The 21,452-nt window shown below is 40.6% G+C and overlaps 2 protein-coding genes across 58 annotated transcripts in view; one reads left to right on the top strand and one right to left on the bottom strand.

Moving 5' to 3' along the window:
* ANK3 (ankyrin 3) overlaps positions 1-18,116 on the top strand; it is a 407,765-nt gene extending 389,649 nt beyond the window's left edge. For 29 of the 50 annotated variants that reach the window (XM_083502218.1, XM_083502249.1, XM_083502215.1 and 26 more), the window contains 10 exons: positions 472-546; positions 2,300-2,431; positions 3,316-3,459; positions 5,747-6,404; positions 7,527-7,905; positions 9,331-9,498; positions 12,418-12,501; positions 12,644-12,703; positions 14,969-15,054; positions 15,702-17,298. In XM_083502218.1, coding sequence (XP_083358344.1) covers positions 472-546; positions 2,300-2,431; positions 3,316-3,459; positions 5,747-6,404; positions 7,527-7,905; positions 9,331-9,498; positions 12,418-12,501; positions 12,644-12,703; positions 14,969-15,037 — 1,769 coding nt within the window. In that variant the 3' untranslated portion in view covers positions 15,038-15,054; positions 15,702-17,298. Of the gene's footprint in view, positions 1-471; positions 547-2,299; positions 2,432-3,315; positions 3,460-5,746; positions 6,405-7,526; positions 7,906-9,330; positions 9,499-12,417; positions 12,502-12,643; positions 12,704-14,968; positions 15,055-15,701; positions 17,299-17,744 lie in introns of those variants that run through there. The other 21 variants (XM_083502234.1, XM_083502239.1, XM_083502240.1 and 18 more) reach the window with 7 other exon arrangements.
* Positions 1-21,452, bottom strand: part of LOC310706610 (uncharacterized protein) — a 76,981-nt gene that overhangs the window by 43,659 nt on the left and 11,870 nt on the right. For 4 of the 8 annotated variants that reach the window (XR_014525936.1, XR_014525937.1, XR_014525939.1 and 1 more), the window contains exons 2-3: positions 20,721-20,791; positions 1,005-1,145 (exon numbers count right to left, since the gene is read on the bottom strand). Coding sequence is in view for 2 of the 8 variants with exons in the window: in XM_083502927.1 (XP_083359053.1) it covers positions 20,721-20,791 (71 nt within the window). In the remaining 6 variants the exon portion in view is untranslated. Of the gene's footprint in view, positions 1-1,004; positions 1,146-1,576; positions 2,044-20,720; positions 20,792-21,452 lie in introns of those variants that run through there. The other 4 variants (XM_083502927.1, XM_083502928.1, XR_014525938.1 and 1 more) reach the window with 3 other exon arrangements.

Genomic DNA, 21,452 nt, shown 5'->3' with positions numbered 1-21,452 from the left:
TCTTTCTTCCTCTAAGTGAAGCCTATACTATAGACAGCTAGTGAAGCATGCTAAATACATTCATGTACTAGTTTAGGTCTTAGAAGACTTCATTTTGTGACAGCAAAAAAAAACCACCCCTCATTTTGTCAAACAGAGAAAACTTTTTTCCCCCTTTAAGTACTGGTGGACTGTTTTCCACCACCCCACCAGTAGTTAAAGCACTGTTGAACAGTTGAGTAGATAGATTGTTGGCATGTTTGGTTTCATTTACACAATTAACATCATGTAGTTTGACACTCGGCCTTATAAAGGTGGCATTTTTTTTCAAATCTGTGACAAAAATATATTTATTTATTGTAGGTTTTAGGGCACTCAGTCATTTTAGCAATTGATCTGAGCACCAGTTAACATAGTACAATGTATTAAAATGCTGTTAGTGCTAAGAATTCTTTCACAGCACCTCTTTAATCAATAAATTATAAATCACAGGTCCACAGAGTCCATGTGAACGGACAGATATAAGGATGGCAATAGTGGCCGATCACCTGGGACTTAGTTGGACGGGTAAGATTTTATTTTGTGGTGATGATATTGCAACTAGCAATTCCTTTGGATACCCAGGCTGAGGGTGTATATGTGTGTGTGTTAGAGTGCAGTTTAGTCCTCAGGGCATCTTTTGTCTTCAGAAAAAGAGGGATACAGTGGACAAGCGAGATTGCAAGAAGTCTTTATGAAGTGTGCTCTAGTAGTACTCCTTATAAAATTTCCATAAACACGGTTTATGGAATACAATCTTACTTGGCTATGAGTGATCGCCGAAGATGAAGAAGATTATAAAACTGGTGTTTATAAAGCATTTGTGGCATTTGTATCCCATCATTTCTTCAGGGAGCTAAGTCTGATGTGCCAGCCACACAACCACCCTGTGCAATCAGTTAACATGATAGTAACCTGGTCAGGACACCCCTAGCGAGCTTCATAGCATTAGGTGGGCAAGCAGGAAACTTAGTCTTGAGACCATCACATGTTGCATGGGGTTTTTGTTCACAATTTTGTTACCCCATTTTATCTCTAGAATCCACTGCATTGGTCCTGTCTCCTCACAGGCCTCGGATATTGTAGGGTGGGGAGAGGTTAACAAGGTTTATTCTTCCTCATCTGTCCTGTAGAAATGTAAGAAATAAATACTTTTGAAGTAGCACAAAGGCCCTTTTTATAAAGACCTCTCTCCAAAGCAAAGCCAGCGAGTTAGTCTTCTCTTCATTCTCACCAACTAGTATTGTAATATAGGCACTAAAAATTGTGTAGCTTCCAGAAAGGATCTTGACTGCACACGGGGCATCCAGGGCCATGAGAGGCACTGGTTGCAGCCATGTTGCCTTGGCAGTAAGGCAGATGACCAGTCCTGCTCAAGGAGCAGGCAGATCTCCTGACATGCCCCTCTTGTCCACTGTTGACAAAAGAATGGAGCTCTCATTGCTGCCTTCTCCTGCTTCCTCCTACATACCCCAGGCATGTCAGAAATATTTTATAGCTTTGTATACAATATTTGACAGTTTGGATTCAAAGTATTCTGTATGAGAGTGGAAGGTACCTGTTTGCACTTTGAAGACTCTTTGTGTGTCTGCTTTGGCCATTTCCCCTCTCTCTGACTGCAGTTCTCTTGCTACATCATATACCTTTCCAGAGATTTATCTGAGTCTTCAGGGTAACTTACAACATGAGGAGGTGAAGACAAGAAAGCCCTGGTGCATGCATAAAACACCAGCTTCAGTTCTTTGAGTTGAAGCCAATGTGTTGCTATGCCACATAGTAATTGTGAGGTCATCAGTGATTGTCTACCTGACTGGAAGCCTGATTTAGTCCTATTAGAACAGACTTCCTCAGCCTGCTGCTGATGTTTTAGAACACAACTCCCATCATCCCTGACAGTTGGCCATGCTGGCTAGGGTTGTCGACCGAGGTGTGGTCCGAAAAACCTAGAGAGCAGCAGGTTGGAGAAGGCTACATTTAGACACAGCAGGAAACTAGAGAAACTGTGCAACCTCTTGACCTCTCTTGGGTGGGGTTTGTAGAACTGGTGAAGGAAGGATACAGCCCAAAGCTCCACAAACAGTGGCTGATAGGTTTCAGACAGCAGGATGAAATGATACCTGCTCTCTCAGAGGACTTTCTCCTTTCCGATTTCTATGACAAGTTACACTGAAAAGGCAGAAATCTGAACCAAACTTGGTTTTTCCATGTGTGACCTGCTGAACAGAGTTTTCAAAATAAACTTTGTTATCTCTCTCCCCCCTCCATTTCCCCCGTGTTATAGAACTGGCAAGAGAGCTGAATTTTTCTGTTGATGAAATTAATCAAATCCGGGTAGAAAACCCAAACTCTTTGATTGCTCAGAGCTTCATGTTGTTAAAGAAATGGGTGACAAGAGATGGGAAAAATGCTACAAGTAAGTTTCATAACTATTATTGTTTTAAGTATGTAGAAGTCCATATTTTGCTGAACTTCATACACAGACTAGACCTATCACTTAATGACTGTAGCCTCAACCAGTATGTTAGAATAAAATGCCACAGATCAAAGACTATAGATATAATTTTCAATTCATACATTCATTCATACATTTCAATTCATGCATTCAGCTGTGGGTCATCAAGTTTTGAGAAGTCAAGGAATAAGGAATCTGCATGCGTGTGTGAACTGGATTTGTCTGGATAGGCTTAAAACAATACAATTTCACAGTTCTCACAGTGAGAACAGATGAAACTGCCTTATATTGAATCAGACTATTGATCCTTCTAGTCCAGCATTGCCAACTGTAACTGGCAGCAGCTCCCCATAAGTCTTTCTAGCCCTGCGCAGAGATATCTGGGACCTTCTGTGTGCAAACCATATGTTCCCCTACTGAGCCATAGCCCTTTCCCAAAGTAGTTCCATGCACATACAATGCAGTGAGGAGAATGCTATCCACTGTTTTAGAGATTGTGATAAGGCATGGCTATGGGAGGTACTGCATGGCAATAGAATTATTCCATTTTTACAGTAGCATGCACTTATACACAGAGTATTGACGAAGAGCTGATTTGTGCTTTATTGGCACTCTATGACACCAGTATTCACTATGGTAGATACATGAAGTGTGAAGGTGAGACACATGTCTCTAAACACTTGAGGACGTGCACTGGAAAGTAAAGACTGGTTGATTGAATCCACTGCATGCATAAAGATTCCCATGCTATACATGTTACTGTTGCGACCACTGGCCATACTCATAGACAGTTACAAATTTCAGTTATGAAATACTTTTCATCTATTTTGTTCTTCCTTCCACAGCTGATGCCTTAACCTCTATATTGACAAAAATCAATCGGATTGACATTGTAACTTTGTTGGAAGGACCAATATTTGATTATGGAAACATTTCAGGCACCAGAAGCTTTGCAGATGAAAACAATGTTTTCCATGATCCTGTTGATGGTAACTGAATTTGTTTCATTTTGACCAATATTTATCCACCAGAAAAGTCTTTTCATCTAATAACATAAACTATGCAAGATGATACTGTTTCAAATAAAATATATATTTATTTATCTCAAATATAAAAAAAATCAGGGTATGTATCAATGAACACTTCAGAGTTGTTTGGCTCCATTAACTTACTTTGAACTCAGTCTAAAATTACTGTGAAATCGTTCCCTTTGGTAAAATTACAACTGCTTATTGTTTCTTTACATTCTAAAATTACCCTAATGGGATAATGAAATTCTGGTACTCTAATCAATGCCCAGATTTATGCTGAGATTTAACTTCAATTTTTGTTCTTCAACTGTAAAGGCTTTTATTGAGCAGATAAATATATAAATGAATCTGTACTACTGATCATGTGCTAAAAACCAATTCTGACTTTGAAGATACATTAAGCTGCTTTCCAAATACTTCCTTTTTTTGTTTCGTTTTGTAAGCTATGTTCTTCTAAACACTATGAATCTCCCTTTTTCTTGTATTTTATTCAAACACATGCTGTTTTTGCTGCCTTCTGCAAGGATTTTCTGGCTGTGTGCAGCGCTTATGAGCTTAATTCATCCCCAAGCAACATTCTTGGTCATTGAATCACCGCATTGCAGAAATTAAAATTCTGTGGACATTTTAAGAAGTTTTCTCTTGAAATGTTGCTTGTGCCTTTTAATCAGAGACAAGTATCTTTTCTACAAAGAGAATGTGCTTCTCTGTGTTGCTGTCTATCCTTCCTCTCCTCTGAACCTTCCTCAAGCTTCTTGTCCTCACCAAGACCAGACTACCTTTTAACTTTCTCTCAGTTGATTCAGTTGCAGAACACGGGGACATTAGTGCACATTGCTCTCCAGGCAGCACAATGTAATGCTGATCTCTCTCCCCATCCCAGCCTTTCATCAGCTCATCAACTTAATATTTACCTCTGAGAATATGGTTTACAGTTCACTGTCATTTCATTTGTCTATGTTCAAGTCTAACTGCCAGAGCAGGGATGGTCAACCTCTGTATTCCTGGGGGCTGCTCCATTCACCAGCTGCTACTCTGGGCTTTGGGAGCACTTTTCACAGAAGCAAGCAGACCTCATTATGGATGATCAGGCTTCATAGCAAAGCTAGCAGTAAGGGCTCTATAGGTATGGAGCATTCACATTCGGGTGGCAAAAGATCATTAATTGCTGGGTGGAGGAAGTAATGTCCTTCCAGAAAGATTCTGTCATGAGGCTGATTGGTAGCTTGCTTTTGCCTTTTCAGGATGCTCTTAATATAGCTATACACTAAATTCTACATGCAATATCCTTTGGGCAATTGTTTGTAAAGACACATTTATTAAAATTGGGGAGGTACTTCAGGGCTGATCAGGCTCACAGGTCTCCAGCGGGCCATCCCTGTTCTAGATAATTATTGTTCTCTCTTTTTTGTTGCTTATGTTTTTCTTTTCTCTCTTTATTCAATCAGTGTTTCTGATTGTACCCATGTCACCAAGATCGCCTCAGTCTCCAAGATCACCAAGATCTCCTTATTCATCACAATCCTCTCATCTCTGTAGTTTTACTGTTCCCGAAATTTATATCTAGATCCTCCCTACCCTGTAGTTTTTGTTTTAGATTTTGACTCTACAGTCACTGAGAATATGCTATACTTTTCTGCCCTCTTTAAGGTTCATTTGTTTCTAACAACTGCGTTATCATGATGCAGTGATTAAAGTTGAAGTATCTACGGATGATATTTCACATTTGTAATGGTATAAAGCCAAGTAGTTTTATCTTTTGGAAACTGGATTATAAAAATGTACACCAATTTTTAAGAAATCCTGGCTGTCTTGCTTTATAACATAATTCATTACATCTAAACTTTTTGAGTAAATCCAAATACAAGCAGAAAAGTTATTTTGCCACAAAATACCACTCGATATAAAAAGACAGCAAGCAGCCATCCAGATTCAGTCCATTTGCTTTTGAGAAGAGAAATATAATACTACTTAAATTACTGGAAAACCAGTAATTGAAAAATTGCAACCATGTGTGCTGTAGGCCAATAATAGTAATAAGCTGTGCTGTATTAGCCATTTCATCTACTTTGGTTTTGTTGCATTCTTTAAGGATGTTACATTCATTATTACATTCCTAATTAAAGTGTTGTTATCATTTCATACATTTTCCGCATTTTACATAATTAACTGGCCACTCTGCATGCTTGATTATATGTCACTCCATACTTCATTGCAATCAGTCCAAATGTGCTGTCTTCCATAGGTTATCCCACCATCCAAGTGGAACTGGAAACTCCCACTGGGTTGCGCTTCGTGCCACCCACCCCTTCCCAGCAAGATGATTTCTTTAGCGATTTCTCTAGCATAGAGTCACCCCTTAGAACTCCCAGTAGACTGAGTGACGTGTTAGTAACTCCACAGGGAAACATAGATGATACAGCAGCAGAACCTCCAGTGGTGACTGAAGAAGACACTTCACTGGAAGACGGCAAACACGATTTCTCAGTGCCTAGAGAAGGAGCATCTAAAGATGTAGGCCAGATCCAATTGGATGAAATGGACCTTAATGATTACCCACGCTATCTTGGTAGTTATGCCGAGGTACCAAAACAAAAGCTAAGCCAAGAGACTAGTCCAACTTTAGTGAGAACTGAGCAGCAGGAGAGAGAAAAGTCTGGTACTGATGAGATGACGGAAGAAAAGCTTAAATCTCTGTTTGAAGACATTCACCTTGACGAAGTAGTTGAGTCTGAGGAGATGACAGAAGAAAAAGTCTTGTCTATTCTTAAGTATGTGCAGCAGGCAGAACAGGAACTGTCTTCAATTACAGGTTGGCAGAGTGAGGCCTCCAGCGTCAATGTGGAGCCGCCAACACCAGGACGCAGAATAAGCGGTGATTTGCTGGATCGACTAGATGACAGGTATGAAAGTGCTCAACTAACCAAGTATTCTCATTTTGAAAACACATGACTTTTTCCCCCAAACCCATGGTCATTGTATTTCTAGATGAAGTACCTATATAATGCTTATGTAAGTAAGCAGCAATCCAGATTATAAGGCACCGATATTCTCAAGGCAAATTTACAGTATGGCATTTAAAACAGTGAAATCCCAAACACTGTTACGATTGGGGGGGGTGCACAATAAAATCAGGCTCAGAACAGAATGGGCAGCAGGAAATACATAAGCCTATCCCAAAGGAACAGAAGAATATTTGACCACTTTTCCAATATCAAAAAAAGTAAAGTAAAAGTTGCACAGGCCTCCTGGAGAGAGGATGGGTATACTGAAGTCCCAGAGCAGTGACAAAAAATCCTGACCCTGCCCTTTTTGCATTTGCATTGGATGCTAATGCAAAATCCAAAGGTGATTATACTTTTAGGAGGGTCTTGTTAGCTGATCTCGATACTCTGGGTAGGGAGGGAAATTATGTAAGGGGATATGATTCCTGAAATAAGCTAGGACTACAAGATCAAAACCAGCACTGGTAAAATGCTAATTAGCCATACTGGCATGTGGATATATGAATCTTCCTTATGCTATTAACAATCGAGCACACTGTTGGCAGCTACCACCAAGGTCTTGGGGGCAAATGCTTTTCCTACACCTGCTTACTGAAATCCTTTTAAGAGGAATTGTAAGGGACTAAACCTGGGACATTTTGAATGCCAAATTTATTGCAGAGTTATACTCCCTCCCACTGTACTTAATGGAAAGCTCTAGTCTGAATTGTGTGTTAAGCACACACACAAACTTTATTCTGCTCTTTGTTTGAGAAACCAAAAAAGCAGAGCTTCTTTTTGCCTTCAGATCATCATCAAATTTTCTCTGAGCCATAGAAGCTCATTGGTAGATATTGAGCCTTTGGTGCATATTCTCATTCTCAGGCTAACCGGCCTCACAGGTTTTTTGTGAAGAAAATATTTAGCCATCTATGTCACCCTGAACTCCTTGGAGGTGGAAGGGTGGGACAGAAGTACAACACATAAATTAACACTTATCTATTTTCCAGTGCTTGATCATGTTTGCTTTGTCTCTTGTAGCCCTGACCAGTGTAGAGATTCTATTACCTCATATCTCAAAGGAGAAGCAGGAAAGTTGGAAACCAATGGAAGCTACTCAGAATCTACAACAGAAGCAAAGACTAAGCCTTTCGTTCAGGAGTCTGCAAAGATCCTAGGAAAACAGAGCGACAAGGAAACTGTGAAACCAAAAACGCAAAGTTCTCTCCGAACTGAGCAGCAAACCATCTCATTAACGTCGCATCAGAAATCTTTGCAAGAGGCAAGCAAGCCAGCAGTCGATACACCTAAAACCTCTGTGCCTGTCAGCATGAAAAAGACAAGCTGGAATACTTCCGATGACAGCAAGCTGAGACCAAAAGCCCAGGAAGAGGAAGGAGCAACATCGTCCGAACAAAAGGTATAAATGCCATCCGCCTTACTTTGTGTGGGAGTTTTCATTCTTAATTCAGCTAAAGCATTGTGAATATAGAATGAACTTCCCTCCGTGGCTTCCCTTTTATATTTCTCCCCAAAAACTTCCCAGCTAGGGCCAACCATGCAGTGCTGAAACTTCAGTTTAGAGAGCAACAGAGTTTAGTGATCTCCCCTCTCTTACGCAAACTCCATTCCTCTCATCAGCCACTTTAAAAGCCTCGCTTAAACCCAGGTTTAAGCTTTCCTTGAAATGAAAGCAGAGAAGCAGGATTGTGGTGAGGGAGCAGGAAGAAATGATGGGGGTGATTTTGAGCCTGCTCAAAAAACTGCAAAGGGTCCCTTCTGAGAATCTGGCATTTGCCCCCAAATGGGTTAAAAAACCCCAACTCTCAATAAATCTTTCTGAACCAAGGAATGTGTGTGCATGCTGCTCACTGTTGGCAGTGGAGAGCAGCATGCAGCTACTGAAAGTTAGGTCAATGAGGGAAACTGTGATGGAGTCAAGGCTCTTGCTCAGCCCCAAACCTATTTTGGAGACTGGTCAAGGGACCTCAGAGGTCTAGTGCCCCATCAGGAGAACCCTCTAGACATGAAACCAGCACCCCATGAGTCCTGCTGGCCACCCAGGTCCATAGACTCAGCCTAAGAGAGGACTCTGAGGAAGCCTACATAAAGGACTAGGGTTGTGGTGCCAAGCTCTCCAGGATCCTCTCGCCAGTCAGTTGAGACAGCCACAGGAGCAGATGGAAGGCAAAAAAATTAAAATGCTCTTTACTCTCTTCTCTACCCTCTGTCACAAGTTCCTTGTGGGCTTCTACTTAGAATCATAGAATTATTTCTGCTAATATTCTTCAGTCTTTTGGCTTTTTGTATTGCTTCTGCAAACCGTGGTTTGCAAATGAGGAGCCAACCACAAGAGCCTTCCCATGCCCTTCCTCCTTCCCTGTAGCCCTGAACATTCCTAAACAAGAGTCTCCACTTAACCAGAATTTGAAACCCTGGTCTTGTGCCCAACCCCTGATATACAATCAATGGTTTGCTGATGTAATATAAAACCACACTTGAGATCAACAAGGGACAAGAGGGGGGAAATGTGCACCGGAAGTGGGAAGGGAGTACATGTCCCCAAGGGTGTGCCTCGCTGTCAGTAAACTATGGTTTGCATGTAGCCTGCCACGCATTTATGGCTATGCCAGGCTATACCTGTACAAAACTGTGGTGTATTTTGAAATATTTTTAAGGCAGCTCTGAATGCAGAATGCCTACCTCACTTGTGGACATGGCAAAAAGCTCCTAACTGTGAAATATTACCTACCCTGAAAGCAAGATTGCAGACATCCCCCCTATGGTGTTTTTCAGGATGAACTAATGTTGGGTATAACCATTTTCCCCCTCTATTCCTGCTCAGATTCATGTTTGTCTTTTAAATGAGCTGGTAAAATGTACTAAAAACTGCATTTATCAGGAGTATAGTGAGAGTGACAGTGACAGTGACATTGAGATTCAGAGTGATTCAAGCTCAGATGAAGAACAGAGAATCACTACAAGGGTTTATCGGCGACGTTTGATTCTGAAGGTATCGCATGACTGTAGTTCCCACTGGCATGGAGTTGGTCTTGGACTGCAGTACTAATAGTGTTCACATTATACTCCTTCTCTTGGTGTGGTATGTATTTCATAACTGATGGCTGCCCCTTGTATAATCTTAAGACTTGTGGTGGAAAACAACCAAATTGCACGATGGGTTTCCTTTGGTAATCCCACTGTGTGCAGCATGACTTTGCCTCTATAGGTGCACTTTGACTAAATATATACAAATGCCGCTCAGTATAGTGAAATTATAACCTGGATCAACAGCAGTTTTGCAACTATGACCATTATAGCTTGGCTAGTAACAACTGTGAAAGATATATTAATTCTGATTTTGAAGCTGAATGTTGGAAGATTTGGGACAGATAAAAGAAAGTACTTCACACAGCTATGGAACTCCTCCCCCAGGAGGTAGCGGTGGCCACCAAGTTGGATGGCTTTAAAAGAGGATTGAACAAATTCATAGAGGACAAAGCTATTGATGGCTACTAGTCATGATGGGTATTCTCTGCCTCCACGGTCTGAGGTAGTACTGCTTATGAATAACACTTGCTGGAAAGCACAGGGTGAGCACTCTTGTGCTCTGTTCCCACTTGTGGGTTTCCTACAGGGATCTGGTTGGTTACTGTGAGAACAAGATGCTGGGCTGTTGGCCTGATCTAGCAGGATCCTATGTTCTTGCAGTTTTTGTTTTTAATAGCATTCTTCTGAACAGTCTAAATCAGGGGTGGTTAGCCTTTTTCAACCCAAGGATGGCATTCCCCGTTGGCCAAGAAACACTCTGGGGGCTGTATGCTAGTGGCAGGTGTGACCCCACACTCTTGCACATCCACAAACCACACACATGTACAAGACCCACAGCCCCCCCTCCATGAGCTGATCCATACAATCAGCTGTGGGGGAAAGGTTATCCCTACTCCCTCAACTGATGATCAATTGGCTGGTTTTAGCTGCTGTCTGCAATAAGTTATATTTTTGTTTTTTAAAAAAACCTTTTATGTAATTTTTATTATTTTGAGCAATCCTGGGCTCCCTTGCAGAGAAGAGTAGGTTATAAATGTGAATAATAAATAGATGACTAGCTAGGGGGTTCTTTGCATTACTATCCATCTGATGGGCTGATACCTACTTTAATTATATAATATGTCTAGCTTAGGTTTATTCCCCCATTTTGCCACCACTGGCAAAATTTATGGGTTCTTGGAGGGAGGCAGAAAAATATTCATGGCCCCCCAACATCTTTCTCCTCTTCTCTTTGCTCCTCAGTAATTTATGCAATTCATGCACATTCTTGACTAACACTTAAATATCTATCCGAAAGCAGACACTGTAGAGTGTCTGTCTGCTCCTACCAGGCACTTGGCAGTGATGCAGAGGGCTAGACCTCAGGGCCAAAATCAAAGGCACTGCAACACAGCACCCACCCACCCTATAGAGTCCGAAATGTCAGGCTAACAGGCCTGGTGTCAGCAGCTGGGCCAGCATCTTAAAAAGATGCTCACTTTATTCTGTTTACTGTAAAATATATTATCATTTTCTACAGCAAAATTGTGCTTATTTATAAATAAGCACTGTTGTGGGGAGGGTGAGGAATGTTAGTTGTGTGCTTCACAACTGAGCCAATACACATGGCCACCTAAAGAGGGAAGTGTAGGGTAAGACCATGAAGCCCAGGGCCTGAGATTACCTAGCTACACTACCGGTGGAGGCAGTTACCTGGGAAAGTTCATGCCGTGAGAAATTACTTCATCTAAAAGGGAAGAAGACACAAGAAGAGTCAGTCAGAAAGACCTACATGGGTTGCAGGGCTCTTTTGCTTTCTTCTTCTAAGAGCAGCTCCCTAGGATGCAGAGATTCAGCTTCTGAACATGTGGTCTGCTTCCTAGGGGCTGTTCCACTTCAGAATGCATGTGTTGGACAGTTATCTCATGGCTGGTTGGTTGGTTTTTGTTGTTGTTGTTTAAAAAAAACCTCTCTGAATGTTTAAGGTTAGCATATCAGAGAAAATGATTTTACCCTAAACTGCTTTCCCATTGTTTTGTTCCAGATTTTCATAACAGTTAAGATTCACACACAAAGAGTAGTCAAGCATGATAACAGCAACTGCAGTATTAAGTGATATAGTCAAGATGAACTATTTCTGCATGCCAGAATTGACTTTTTAAACACACTAATTTGTTTGCTTCTGTAATTTATTACCTGGCCACCAATGACTAATCAGCATTTCTGGTATGACTTATTAAAAAAAAACCTATAGTGTTAGGGAAGGCCTATTCAAAATGTGAAGTTAAAAAGAATCATGGGGGTAGATGGAACCTTAGTTTTTGTCTGCTGGAATAGTCAGCAAGAAAGGAAAACCATTATTTTCCGGGGGGGGGGGGAGGGGAATCCTCTGAGTAGAAGTAAACACCATGCTACTACAAATATTCTATCAGCGCAAGTATTTCAGCTTGCCAAACAGAATGAAACACCCCTACATATTGTTCTGAGGGTTCTCCTGACTCCCACAAGCAAATTTTGCGGGGTGCTGGGGGAAGGACTGAAAGCCCTGTTGCACAAGCTAAAGCCCTTGCACAGGGCTTCCACTGATGGGGTTTGTTAGATAAATCCCACCCATTTTGGGGGGGGTTCCTTCATAGCATGGCACGGATCAAGATAGGCCTGTGCATGTACACAGAGTACTTCCACTACAGGCAAACTCTCCTTCCAATGACAGCCCATCACAGATGGCTTCTGTCTAAGTTTAAGAAGACTTTTAAAATGTGACATTACCATGTGGACATCAGTAGCTGCTGTTTCTGACAAGTAAAATCCAACATGGCATGATTTTATTGCTCGGAGTGGTGTTGAATAGCCAATATTTGGGAATATGGGTAACTGGCTAATATTGTAACACATTCTTTAGGGTGAGGAGGCAAAAAACATTCCTGGTGAATCTGTTACAGAAGAACAGTTTACTGATGAAGAAGGCAACCTCGTCACCCGAAAAGTAATCCCACCTTGCATTTTCATTTTTTTCTCCCTCTCCCTCTGCCTCTCTCTGTTGACTCTTTTTACATTAGCTTTGTCCTTTCATAGTCGGGTGGAAAAAGTATCGATTTTTGGTTTTTTTCCATATTGCTTCCCTACAGGTTACCCGGAAAGTGTTAAGGCGTGTTGTTATCCCACATGAGAAAAAACCTGGTGACATGGTAACCAGCGTGTGTGTGCAGGAATAGCAAATAAGGGCTGTTCTCTAAATGCTAAAGATTGCTTGCAGTTTAACATTAAAGCAATGCAAAGCAAGAGTGCCTGTGCTTTTGACAAGCTGTGCATTTGAACTCAGAAAAGGCGAGGTCTCACAAATAGTGTGTTGTGTGCTGGCAGGGTTCTTCAGTTTTTCATTCAGTGCCTTCAGATTCTTGAGAGAAATGTATTTCATTTTGATATTCTAGTAGGAAACGTTAGCATTAGGAGTGGTTTTTAATACAGCCATTTGAAATGGCGGAGTCTGAGCCTGAACACACTTTGCCATTCCCATCTCCTACCACCTCCTCCAGTTTCTTTTACTAGCTTGACAGAGGATGACACACAGCAAACTGGGGGGGGGGGGGGCTAACTTTGTGGTCTTTTGTTGTAAAAGGGCTTTCTGTGGCACAGGCTGGAATCCCGTGGAAACCTACCTGGGAGTAGTCCCCACCTCCAGTGGACATAGTAGGGTTTGACTTCCCAGGAAACGTTATGCTAGGATTGCACTGCAGGTAGCTGAGGGTGCAAGCATGAAACAAGAACCAGCAATGGGGAGCCTGTAGCCCTCTAGATGTTTCTGGACTATAGCTGCCCTCAATCCTGACCACTGTGCACAATGCCCGATACTGATGGGAGTCGAAAGCTATCAGGGAGATTTCTTATCCTTGACATTTGGATTACAGACTAAAACAATGCCAGATTTGTGGAGGATTTTGTTTTGGTTTTTTTACTTTTTAGCACCAAGCGATTCTTCTTCTAAATTTTCCCCTATGAAGGTCCAAATTGAAGTCAGCTTTTCTAATGATCTTTGAATTCCTATTTTTTAAAAAAGGCCCTACGGAAAGTCTTGATTAATCACCTGTTTTTTTAACCAATTAATGAATTACATTTAAAGTAAGTTTGCACAATACCCAGACTTAAGCTCTTGTCCTTTTTGAGAAGTTGAAAGAAGATACCATGCTATTTAATAAACAAAAGGTATTGCTTATCCTAAAAAGGGAAGGTTGCTTTCTTTTAAAAAAAGAAAGGCTAAAGCCATTCTCAGTTACAGCAACACCCCAGAAGCAAAACAGCATCAAAAAATAAACAAGTGTGCCCTTAATTCACAGACTGCCCCCCCCATTAAAACTGGCCAGCACAAGTTAATGACCTAACCTAACGGTTTACTTGGTTACCCTGTCAAAAGCACAACTTTCTTCTAACAAAATGTTTTGATGCTGCCAATCCTTTGCCAGCAGAGCTATGTTCCATCTGCAGGCAAAAGTTGGTTTGCCAATTTAAAAGGAAAAAATGTAAGAAAAATGTATTTCTATATCAGGAGAATGGAATACTCTCAATGAATTAATTTAAAAAAAAAAAAAACAGGGCAGGGAGAATGACAGGCATTAATGAGGAGGAAATGGGATTGTCTAACCATGGTTTTCCTTGTCCAACTGAGTACCAGGTTCAGCATCATGGAACACCATTATATACTTAGAAGGGAGAGTAGGCTGAGACCATCACTTGCATCTCACAATTTTCAGAAAAAGCAACTTGTGAAAATTCTGGTTCTTCTGTATCAGACCTATGCTTTTTAGAGACCACATTTTTTCATTAATACCAATGAGCTTTCATTCCTTCAACAGTACTCTGCATCATTGGTTATTGTCTTTCAGTGGCAAAAGACAGGAGATCTGCACTGTGTGTCAGCTTTTAGATTTTGTTGCAGATGCGTTCCGCTTTAGCAAATACTTTTACTGGCTTTCCTCTTTCCCCCTTTCATGACATTTTCTGCATTACTAATCTACTTCAGTTGAAGCTGAGCTGTTATGAACTCTCTTAAGAGCAGTGAGCTTTGTTTCCAAAGGATCTGCCAACTTGGGATGCCCAGAAAGGGAAATCTGGGAATCTGGGTTTTCAAGAGGGGTGAAACATTCAAAATTCAAAATTGCATTAACGGAAGTAGACCTGTGATATTTCCTGATAATCACTGAACTGCGGCAGTATCCCAGTCTAGCATACAATTCATAACATTGTAAGGCTATGTTTTCTATGTTTCCTGATGGTACTGAAAGCTTGTGTTTTTGCAGCTTAGTAGACTGGCTACAGAACTGTGGTTTGTGTGTCTCTGAAGTGCTCAGATTTAATAGCTTCTTACATGTCCCATTCCAGCTGCATGGGATGTGCTAGAAATCAGTTTGATAGAAACCTCGGCATCTGATTTCTGAATGTGTACCTTTCCATTAAAGCAGGGAGAAGGTTATAAGATGAAGACGAAGAAGGAAGTCCGGCATGTGGAGAAGACGACGTATTCATAACATACAAACAGCAAATGGTCAGTTTGCTACACAGACATTCTACCCTTAATACTCTGAGCAAAAATGGAGTCTTAGGAAGCAATAAAGAGGCACGCCAGCAACAATGGCATATGTTAAGAGAGTTTCAGACTCAATACAGGCACAGACTGGGACAAAAATCTCTACTTAAAAGGCTTGCTGAAAAAGGAAAGTATTTGCTAGCCAACGGAAATACACTAGAAATGGTGCCTATCTTTTAAATTGTGGGAGTACCAAAAGGGTAGGTGCCACCACAGTAATGGTCTGATTCCTGTATTGTATGGAACAGAACTTTTGATCAGATGGTACCTGAAGGAGGCCCTCTCTTGCAGAGCATAGTGATAATTTATGAATAAAAGGAGTGCGATGATCTTTCAGGTACCATAACTTTAATGTGATTATGCCAAGTTATCAAATGTTGCACCAGCACGCCCCTTTCTAAACAAAGACATGCTTAGGGTGGCCTGTGCAGGCCAACACCACAAAAACATACACTTAAGCCGCTATTGCAAAGATTATGTCATTACTGCTTATGCCAAAGGAATCTTTAGGACTGAAATATTAGGTGCTTTTGAAAGGTAGATTTCTGATATTGGTACTGTTTTTTTTCTTCTTCTTCCCTCACCCCTCTCCCTTCTGTCTCAAGACTGTATACGCTTTTACTGCCAGTATTCTAGAGAGAAACTCAAGGAAATGGGGGAAAAAATCAACAGGAATTTTCAAGTCACTGATAAAGCGTGTGTGTGTGTGTGTTTGCTGCTTCCACACATTAACCGCATGGATTTTATGCGACGAACAAAACAAATTTAATTTAGCATGAGCCAGTTCTACAAGAGCATGGAAATTCACTTTCATTCACAGCATTGGAGAGTGTGCAATGGAGAACGATGCAGTGTATATACAAGATTCCCACACTGGAACAGCTTCGTTGAAGCAATTTGATGTCATCTGAAAAAAGGAATTCCTGTAGGATGAGGGGATGTAACGACACTGAAAAAATGGTTTAAACCACAGAAAGACACTAAAATTTACTAAAATCCACAACAGCTCGCCTTATTTTTCTTGGACCCAAACTGTCAGGGTAATAAAATACTCTTTCGTTTTTTTCTCTTTTTTTAAGGAAAAAAATAACTAACATCAATAGTTTCACTGTAAATAAATAACACTGTATAAATTCTAAGGAGAAGTAGAATAAATGTTGATAATTCTTAGCTCACAAACGGAATATTGCATTCATGTTGAACAGAAATCAGTGTCTCAAACGGCTACACCTGCAGGGGTATTCTGGGTGTATCTTCACAGATTCTTGTATATTTAGCAATTATAATGTTTGTATATGCAAAACGCTAGCTTGATTTTAAAAAAATCTTTAAAATCTGCTGCAAATTTAATGATTCCTAAAATGAGGAATTCTGTAGTTCTGTGAAAAAAACATTTTTTTTCTTCAGAGTACTAATATTTTGATGCATGCGATTCACCTTATTTTGATGAAATCTTTTCCAGTTTTGCAAACACTAGGCCGCAATGTGACAAATAAAACTCTGGGGGGTGCAATCAACCAAGCACAGCTGCTAAGGCCCCTCCCACCCCCCGAGCATTTAAATGGGGCTTGCAGTGGGCTCCAGCACAACCGCCACTGAAAACGAAGGCTGGTTACACAGCAGCAGTGCTTGGCGGAAGGTGCCCTTTACCTGTAAACACAAAGCCCTTCATCTAATATTTGTTGCTGTTGCCAATTTTTTCAATGGAAACGACCTGAAATTTAAAGAAACCATAACATATACAGTAGTTGCATTATAGGGAGGGGGGTGCTATCTGTTCTTGCTTTATACCAGGGGGAATATGCTTGCAGCTTTTAGAAGTGGGTTGGTGCTCTTGTCAGCACAAGTTTGGGATATTTAAATAAAAAAAAAAGAAATGAAGAGAAATTCTTAGCTAACAGACTGGCAGCACGCTGTAAAAATATTACTGTATTGTGTACTGGCTCTAAGATGTAGAATCTTTAAGTAAGCCAATCATCTGTAATCATTCTAGCAGTGTAATATTAGGTTGCTAAGGCTGCTGTGTTTTAAAGGGCATTTTTATTTGGGTTTTTGGTGAAATACTTTAATTTGTTAATTATCTTCATATGAAAACAGGTTTCATTGATAATAGCTCTAATTAAATATGTATGAAGAAAACACAAACACTGGATGATCTAGTTGATTATTTAAGCATAAAATAAATTGTGTTAAAACTCTTCACTTATATGTATATTGTGGTATTTATTCATACTCCTGTGGAAATGGTGGGAGTGGCGCATGTTGAAAATGTGGTTACAAAGAGAGACTGTATGCCCAAGTTTTCCTGCTCCCAAGCGGCATTGCCCTACCTTCTCTTCTCTGGGTCCCTCCCTTCTCTTTGCCTTCATGCCTCCTCTGCCTGCTGCATTATTTCACATCTTCCCTCAAACTCCTACCACCTCTTCTCTTTCTCTGATATTGGCTTCTTCTCATTTTGTAAGCCTCCAAGCTTCTCCTGATCCAGCTTCTGTCTCCTTAAGCTCTTCTTCTTCCACACCTTCTTTCCCAGACTTACTGCTTGAATTCTTCTTTGACTTCATCACCTTCCCTCCATACACTGCTTGCTTCCATGTCATCCCTTTAACTCAGGGTCTCACCCCTGCTTCCCATCTTTCATTCCTGTGCAGTGGATGCTACTGGCTACTGATGTCAGGTTGGGCTGCTGATGTCATAGTGGCTCGCCTTATGATGGAACCTGTCTCCTGCCTTCAGTAGCAAAGCAATGAAGAGAAGACATGGGCAAACTCCCTTGCAGAAAAGAGGAAGATTATAGTAGCAGATTGAAAATGATGCATGGAGAACACCAGCCATCAATTCTTTGTGGAGTGCATTTCACTAGATGCACTGGAAGAATAGGTATTTTGCCTTTCACTCACATGTGGAACACTTTCAGATACAAGTGGTGTTTCTTGTACCATTTCTAATTAGAACCATTACTCCAAGTTATGCACCAGCCATATGTTCGATAGGCAAATAAACAAATGTGCAAATAAAACATCCTCACAGGGCTTCTCTAAGTGCTTGGCTCACAGCTTCAGCTTCCTCCACTCTGTCCATCATTGTCCTCCTACTTCTGAGGGGAGTGTTGATCCCTTATGTCTTTTAATCAGTGTTCAGATTCTTAGCTCATCCTTGGGGTACTCCAGAACAGTCATTATGATGATAAATATCCTCATATTATATTGATTTGGAACTTAAAACTCCAGAAGAATTAAAAAAATAAAATGCTGCACAACTTTGGGCTTCCAACCAGCAACTCGTAGCTTGCAATCAACACAGATAAGAGTCCGAAAATAGAATAGAAGGCAAATGATCAATGCTCATTTAGTACGACTGAGCCATTTGCAACTTTTCAGTGACAAAAGGACTATTTCCCCAGCACGTAAGTGTGTAGTACCACCACCGGATTGCAATCATAAATACTTAAATTCTGTTAACATAGTAGCATACTGTTATCTCTCTTTAAAAGTATTAATTCTATTCATGGATTAATTCTACTCACGAATATTCATCACTTGTTCTCTAGATTTAATTAGTACATGAGGACTTAAATAACTGCACGTGTGAACTATCTCTGTTGAAAAGTATTATTTCTGAGCTGAACTACACTAAATATCACTTTAGTTATTTATACAATATAAAGCATTTGTTTCATCTCCCCACATATTAAAAATTGTCCATTTATTTTTGTAGGTAACTTGGGTGGCAATAGTGCACTAGTCTGGAACTAGTCAAGACAGCAGGCATGTAGCAAAATCCTGTCTCCCCAGAGAGTTTATGGCTGTGTACACATTACCAGCTTAAGATGCAGCTAGGCCTTTCTTTTTATCAATTTAGATCAAATATAGTTTGTGGGAAAATGCATCAAAACACAGTATTTCATAGGAAATGACAGGATAGATATAGATTGTAGCTAATGTTGTGTGTACACCTTCCCAAACTAGCAATGGGAGGTCATTGGATGCAGTGCTTTTCTTCTAGAAAAAAGGGTGCTGGTACTACGTACCCTTGAGAACTCCCAGAAAAAAGCACTGACTGGATGCAGAGTAAACAAAGAGGGTGTACACAGCATAATACAACAGAGCATACACTGTAACATCAGTGCACTACAAGTCATCATAAAGGGCAGTCCAAGTGGAATGTGGTGGAGATCACCACAGCACCCAGAAATTGTGACATGGGTTTCGCAGTAGCAGACATTACCAGGGCACAGAGGACAAGAAAATGTCAGGATGCTATTTTTGGTGGCAGCTAGACATCTCCAGACATGACTATTTCCAGTCCTGGTCCCTATAGCAAAGAGGGTAATATAGATGCAATGAATCACAGGTTGGCGGTGGTTGTTTTTTTAAGCTGTATAATAATGCTAATTGGTCATACTTTATTCAACGTTTCCCCATGTCTGGAGTTCTTTTGCAAGGTGTGTATTTTGTACAAAAGTCAAAGAAAGAGCAATCATGAATAGAAAGTGTTGGCCGCTGGCAACAAAAACACTTGGAAAACTGTAAGAAAATTATCCCCAAGCATCTTGGTGCTACAATTGAAAGGTAAATTGCAGTGACTTAAAATTACTCCAGCAATCTCCAAATCTACACTGTACATCTGTAAAGACTGACTGAAGATGCTTTCCTAACAAGTGCTGTGAGCACTGAGAGTTCTGAGCATTTATGTAGAAATACTTTTATAAAGGCAATCTCTAACACTAAAAATAATATATGTCTCCACCAGGATTTATTTATTTTTGCTGGGGGGGCATGGAAATTATTATGTTCTATATGTTGCAACTGTATCTTAGAATCAAAAAGCACCTCAGCCCAGCTTACACTTCAAATGCAAGAAATGCCCACTTTCTAGCTTTCTCCAAACCTGCTTTAAATGTGGCCAGTACACATGGTTTGCGACTTTCCCTTTTAACAAGTGAAATAACATGTTACATATTGCCAGACTCATCCAGGTACAGTGGTACCTCGGGTTACATACGCTTCAGGTTACATACGCTTCAGGTTACAGACTCTGCTAACCCAGAAGTACTACCTTGGGTAGTAACTTTGTTTCAGGATGAGAACAGAAATCGTGCAGCGGCTGCGCAGCAGCAGCAGGAGGCCCCATTAGCTAAAGTGGTGCTTCAGGTTAAGAACAGTTTCAGGTTAAGAACGGGCCTCCGGAATGAATTAAGTACTTAACCCGAGGTACCACTGTATACAATACAAACACTAGAATCAAACGATTCAAACCATTCCACAAACTCTCTGCTCAGGATTATAAACTTTCCTGATACTGTGCCAATGTACATCAGCATTCATTATAACAAACTAAAATATTACTGGGGGAAATGCCTCCTACAGTCCTTGCATCCCACTCCTGGAACACAGTCAAGAATGCTAGAGAAGGTTCAGGCTTCAGCGGACCTGCCTACGTGCCTTTTATGCTACAATCAACCAGCATGCCTAGCCAGATAAAGAACAAGCAACAGCAATGGAGGTTATTCAAGGCCTACAGCACATCCCAGTCATTTCAACGGCAGTGCTAGGATCCTCACAGGTATTACAATCCGCCAGAGCAGCAACATCTAAGCTTACCCCTCCAGCAATGAAGTTACATACCTTGCTCTTATGTGACACAACAAGGGGAGAAGGCAGAAGTCTTGCTGATTGTTGGTGTTGCTTCAGTTTCTCTGTAAAAGATACAGGAATCAATATGACTATGACAGTACAATGAGTGGCAGAATTTTGCTCCTAGTGAAAAAGAAATCTATCATGTCTATCAGAACCTTCATGTATTTCTTTTTTAAAAGCAAGTTTCTATCACTCCTCTTTTTTTGGGGGGGGGTTCCCACCTTTTGGGGAGAGGGTTATTGTGCTTTAAACAGCTACATGGCAGGCAGAAATTCAGCAGGTGAATGGTTTTTCATGTCTGCAACTTTATGTTGAGAAGAATACCCTGCTGGATTTCCACCTATTGTGTAACAGTTGAAAATACAGGCACCTTGCAAGAAAGAAAAAGGGACTTCATAATAAAAAGAAAATACTTTTTTCTATTTTTTTGATTTTATTGTTTTATTCACATAATGTACATTCTTTACAACAGACAACTCCAAAATAAAATCATATATAGCAAAACCATAAGTCTTATGTTTTCATTTACACTGATCTCCTCTCCAATACCTTTACTTGATATTTCTTGCTGCTTTCTGCTTTCCTTATTTTAATTCCTTATTTTAAGTCTCTTAAATCCTATGCCAATCTTTAACAATTTCAATGCCTTCACCTCCCTCCCCCACAACCCAGTACTTCCCTCCACCTGTGTGCGATCTTTGCCTACTATTATTTTTGTTA

The sequence above is a fragment of the Podarcis liolepis genome (genome assembly GCF_965112155.1).
Source record: "Podarcis liolepis genome assembly, chromosome: 5".
Classification (NCBI taxonomy): Eukaryota; Metazoa; Chordata; class Lepidosauria; order Squamata; family Lacertidae; genus Podarcis; species Podarcis liolepis.
This window is presented reverse-complemented; position numbering and strand designations above follow the sequence as displayed.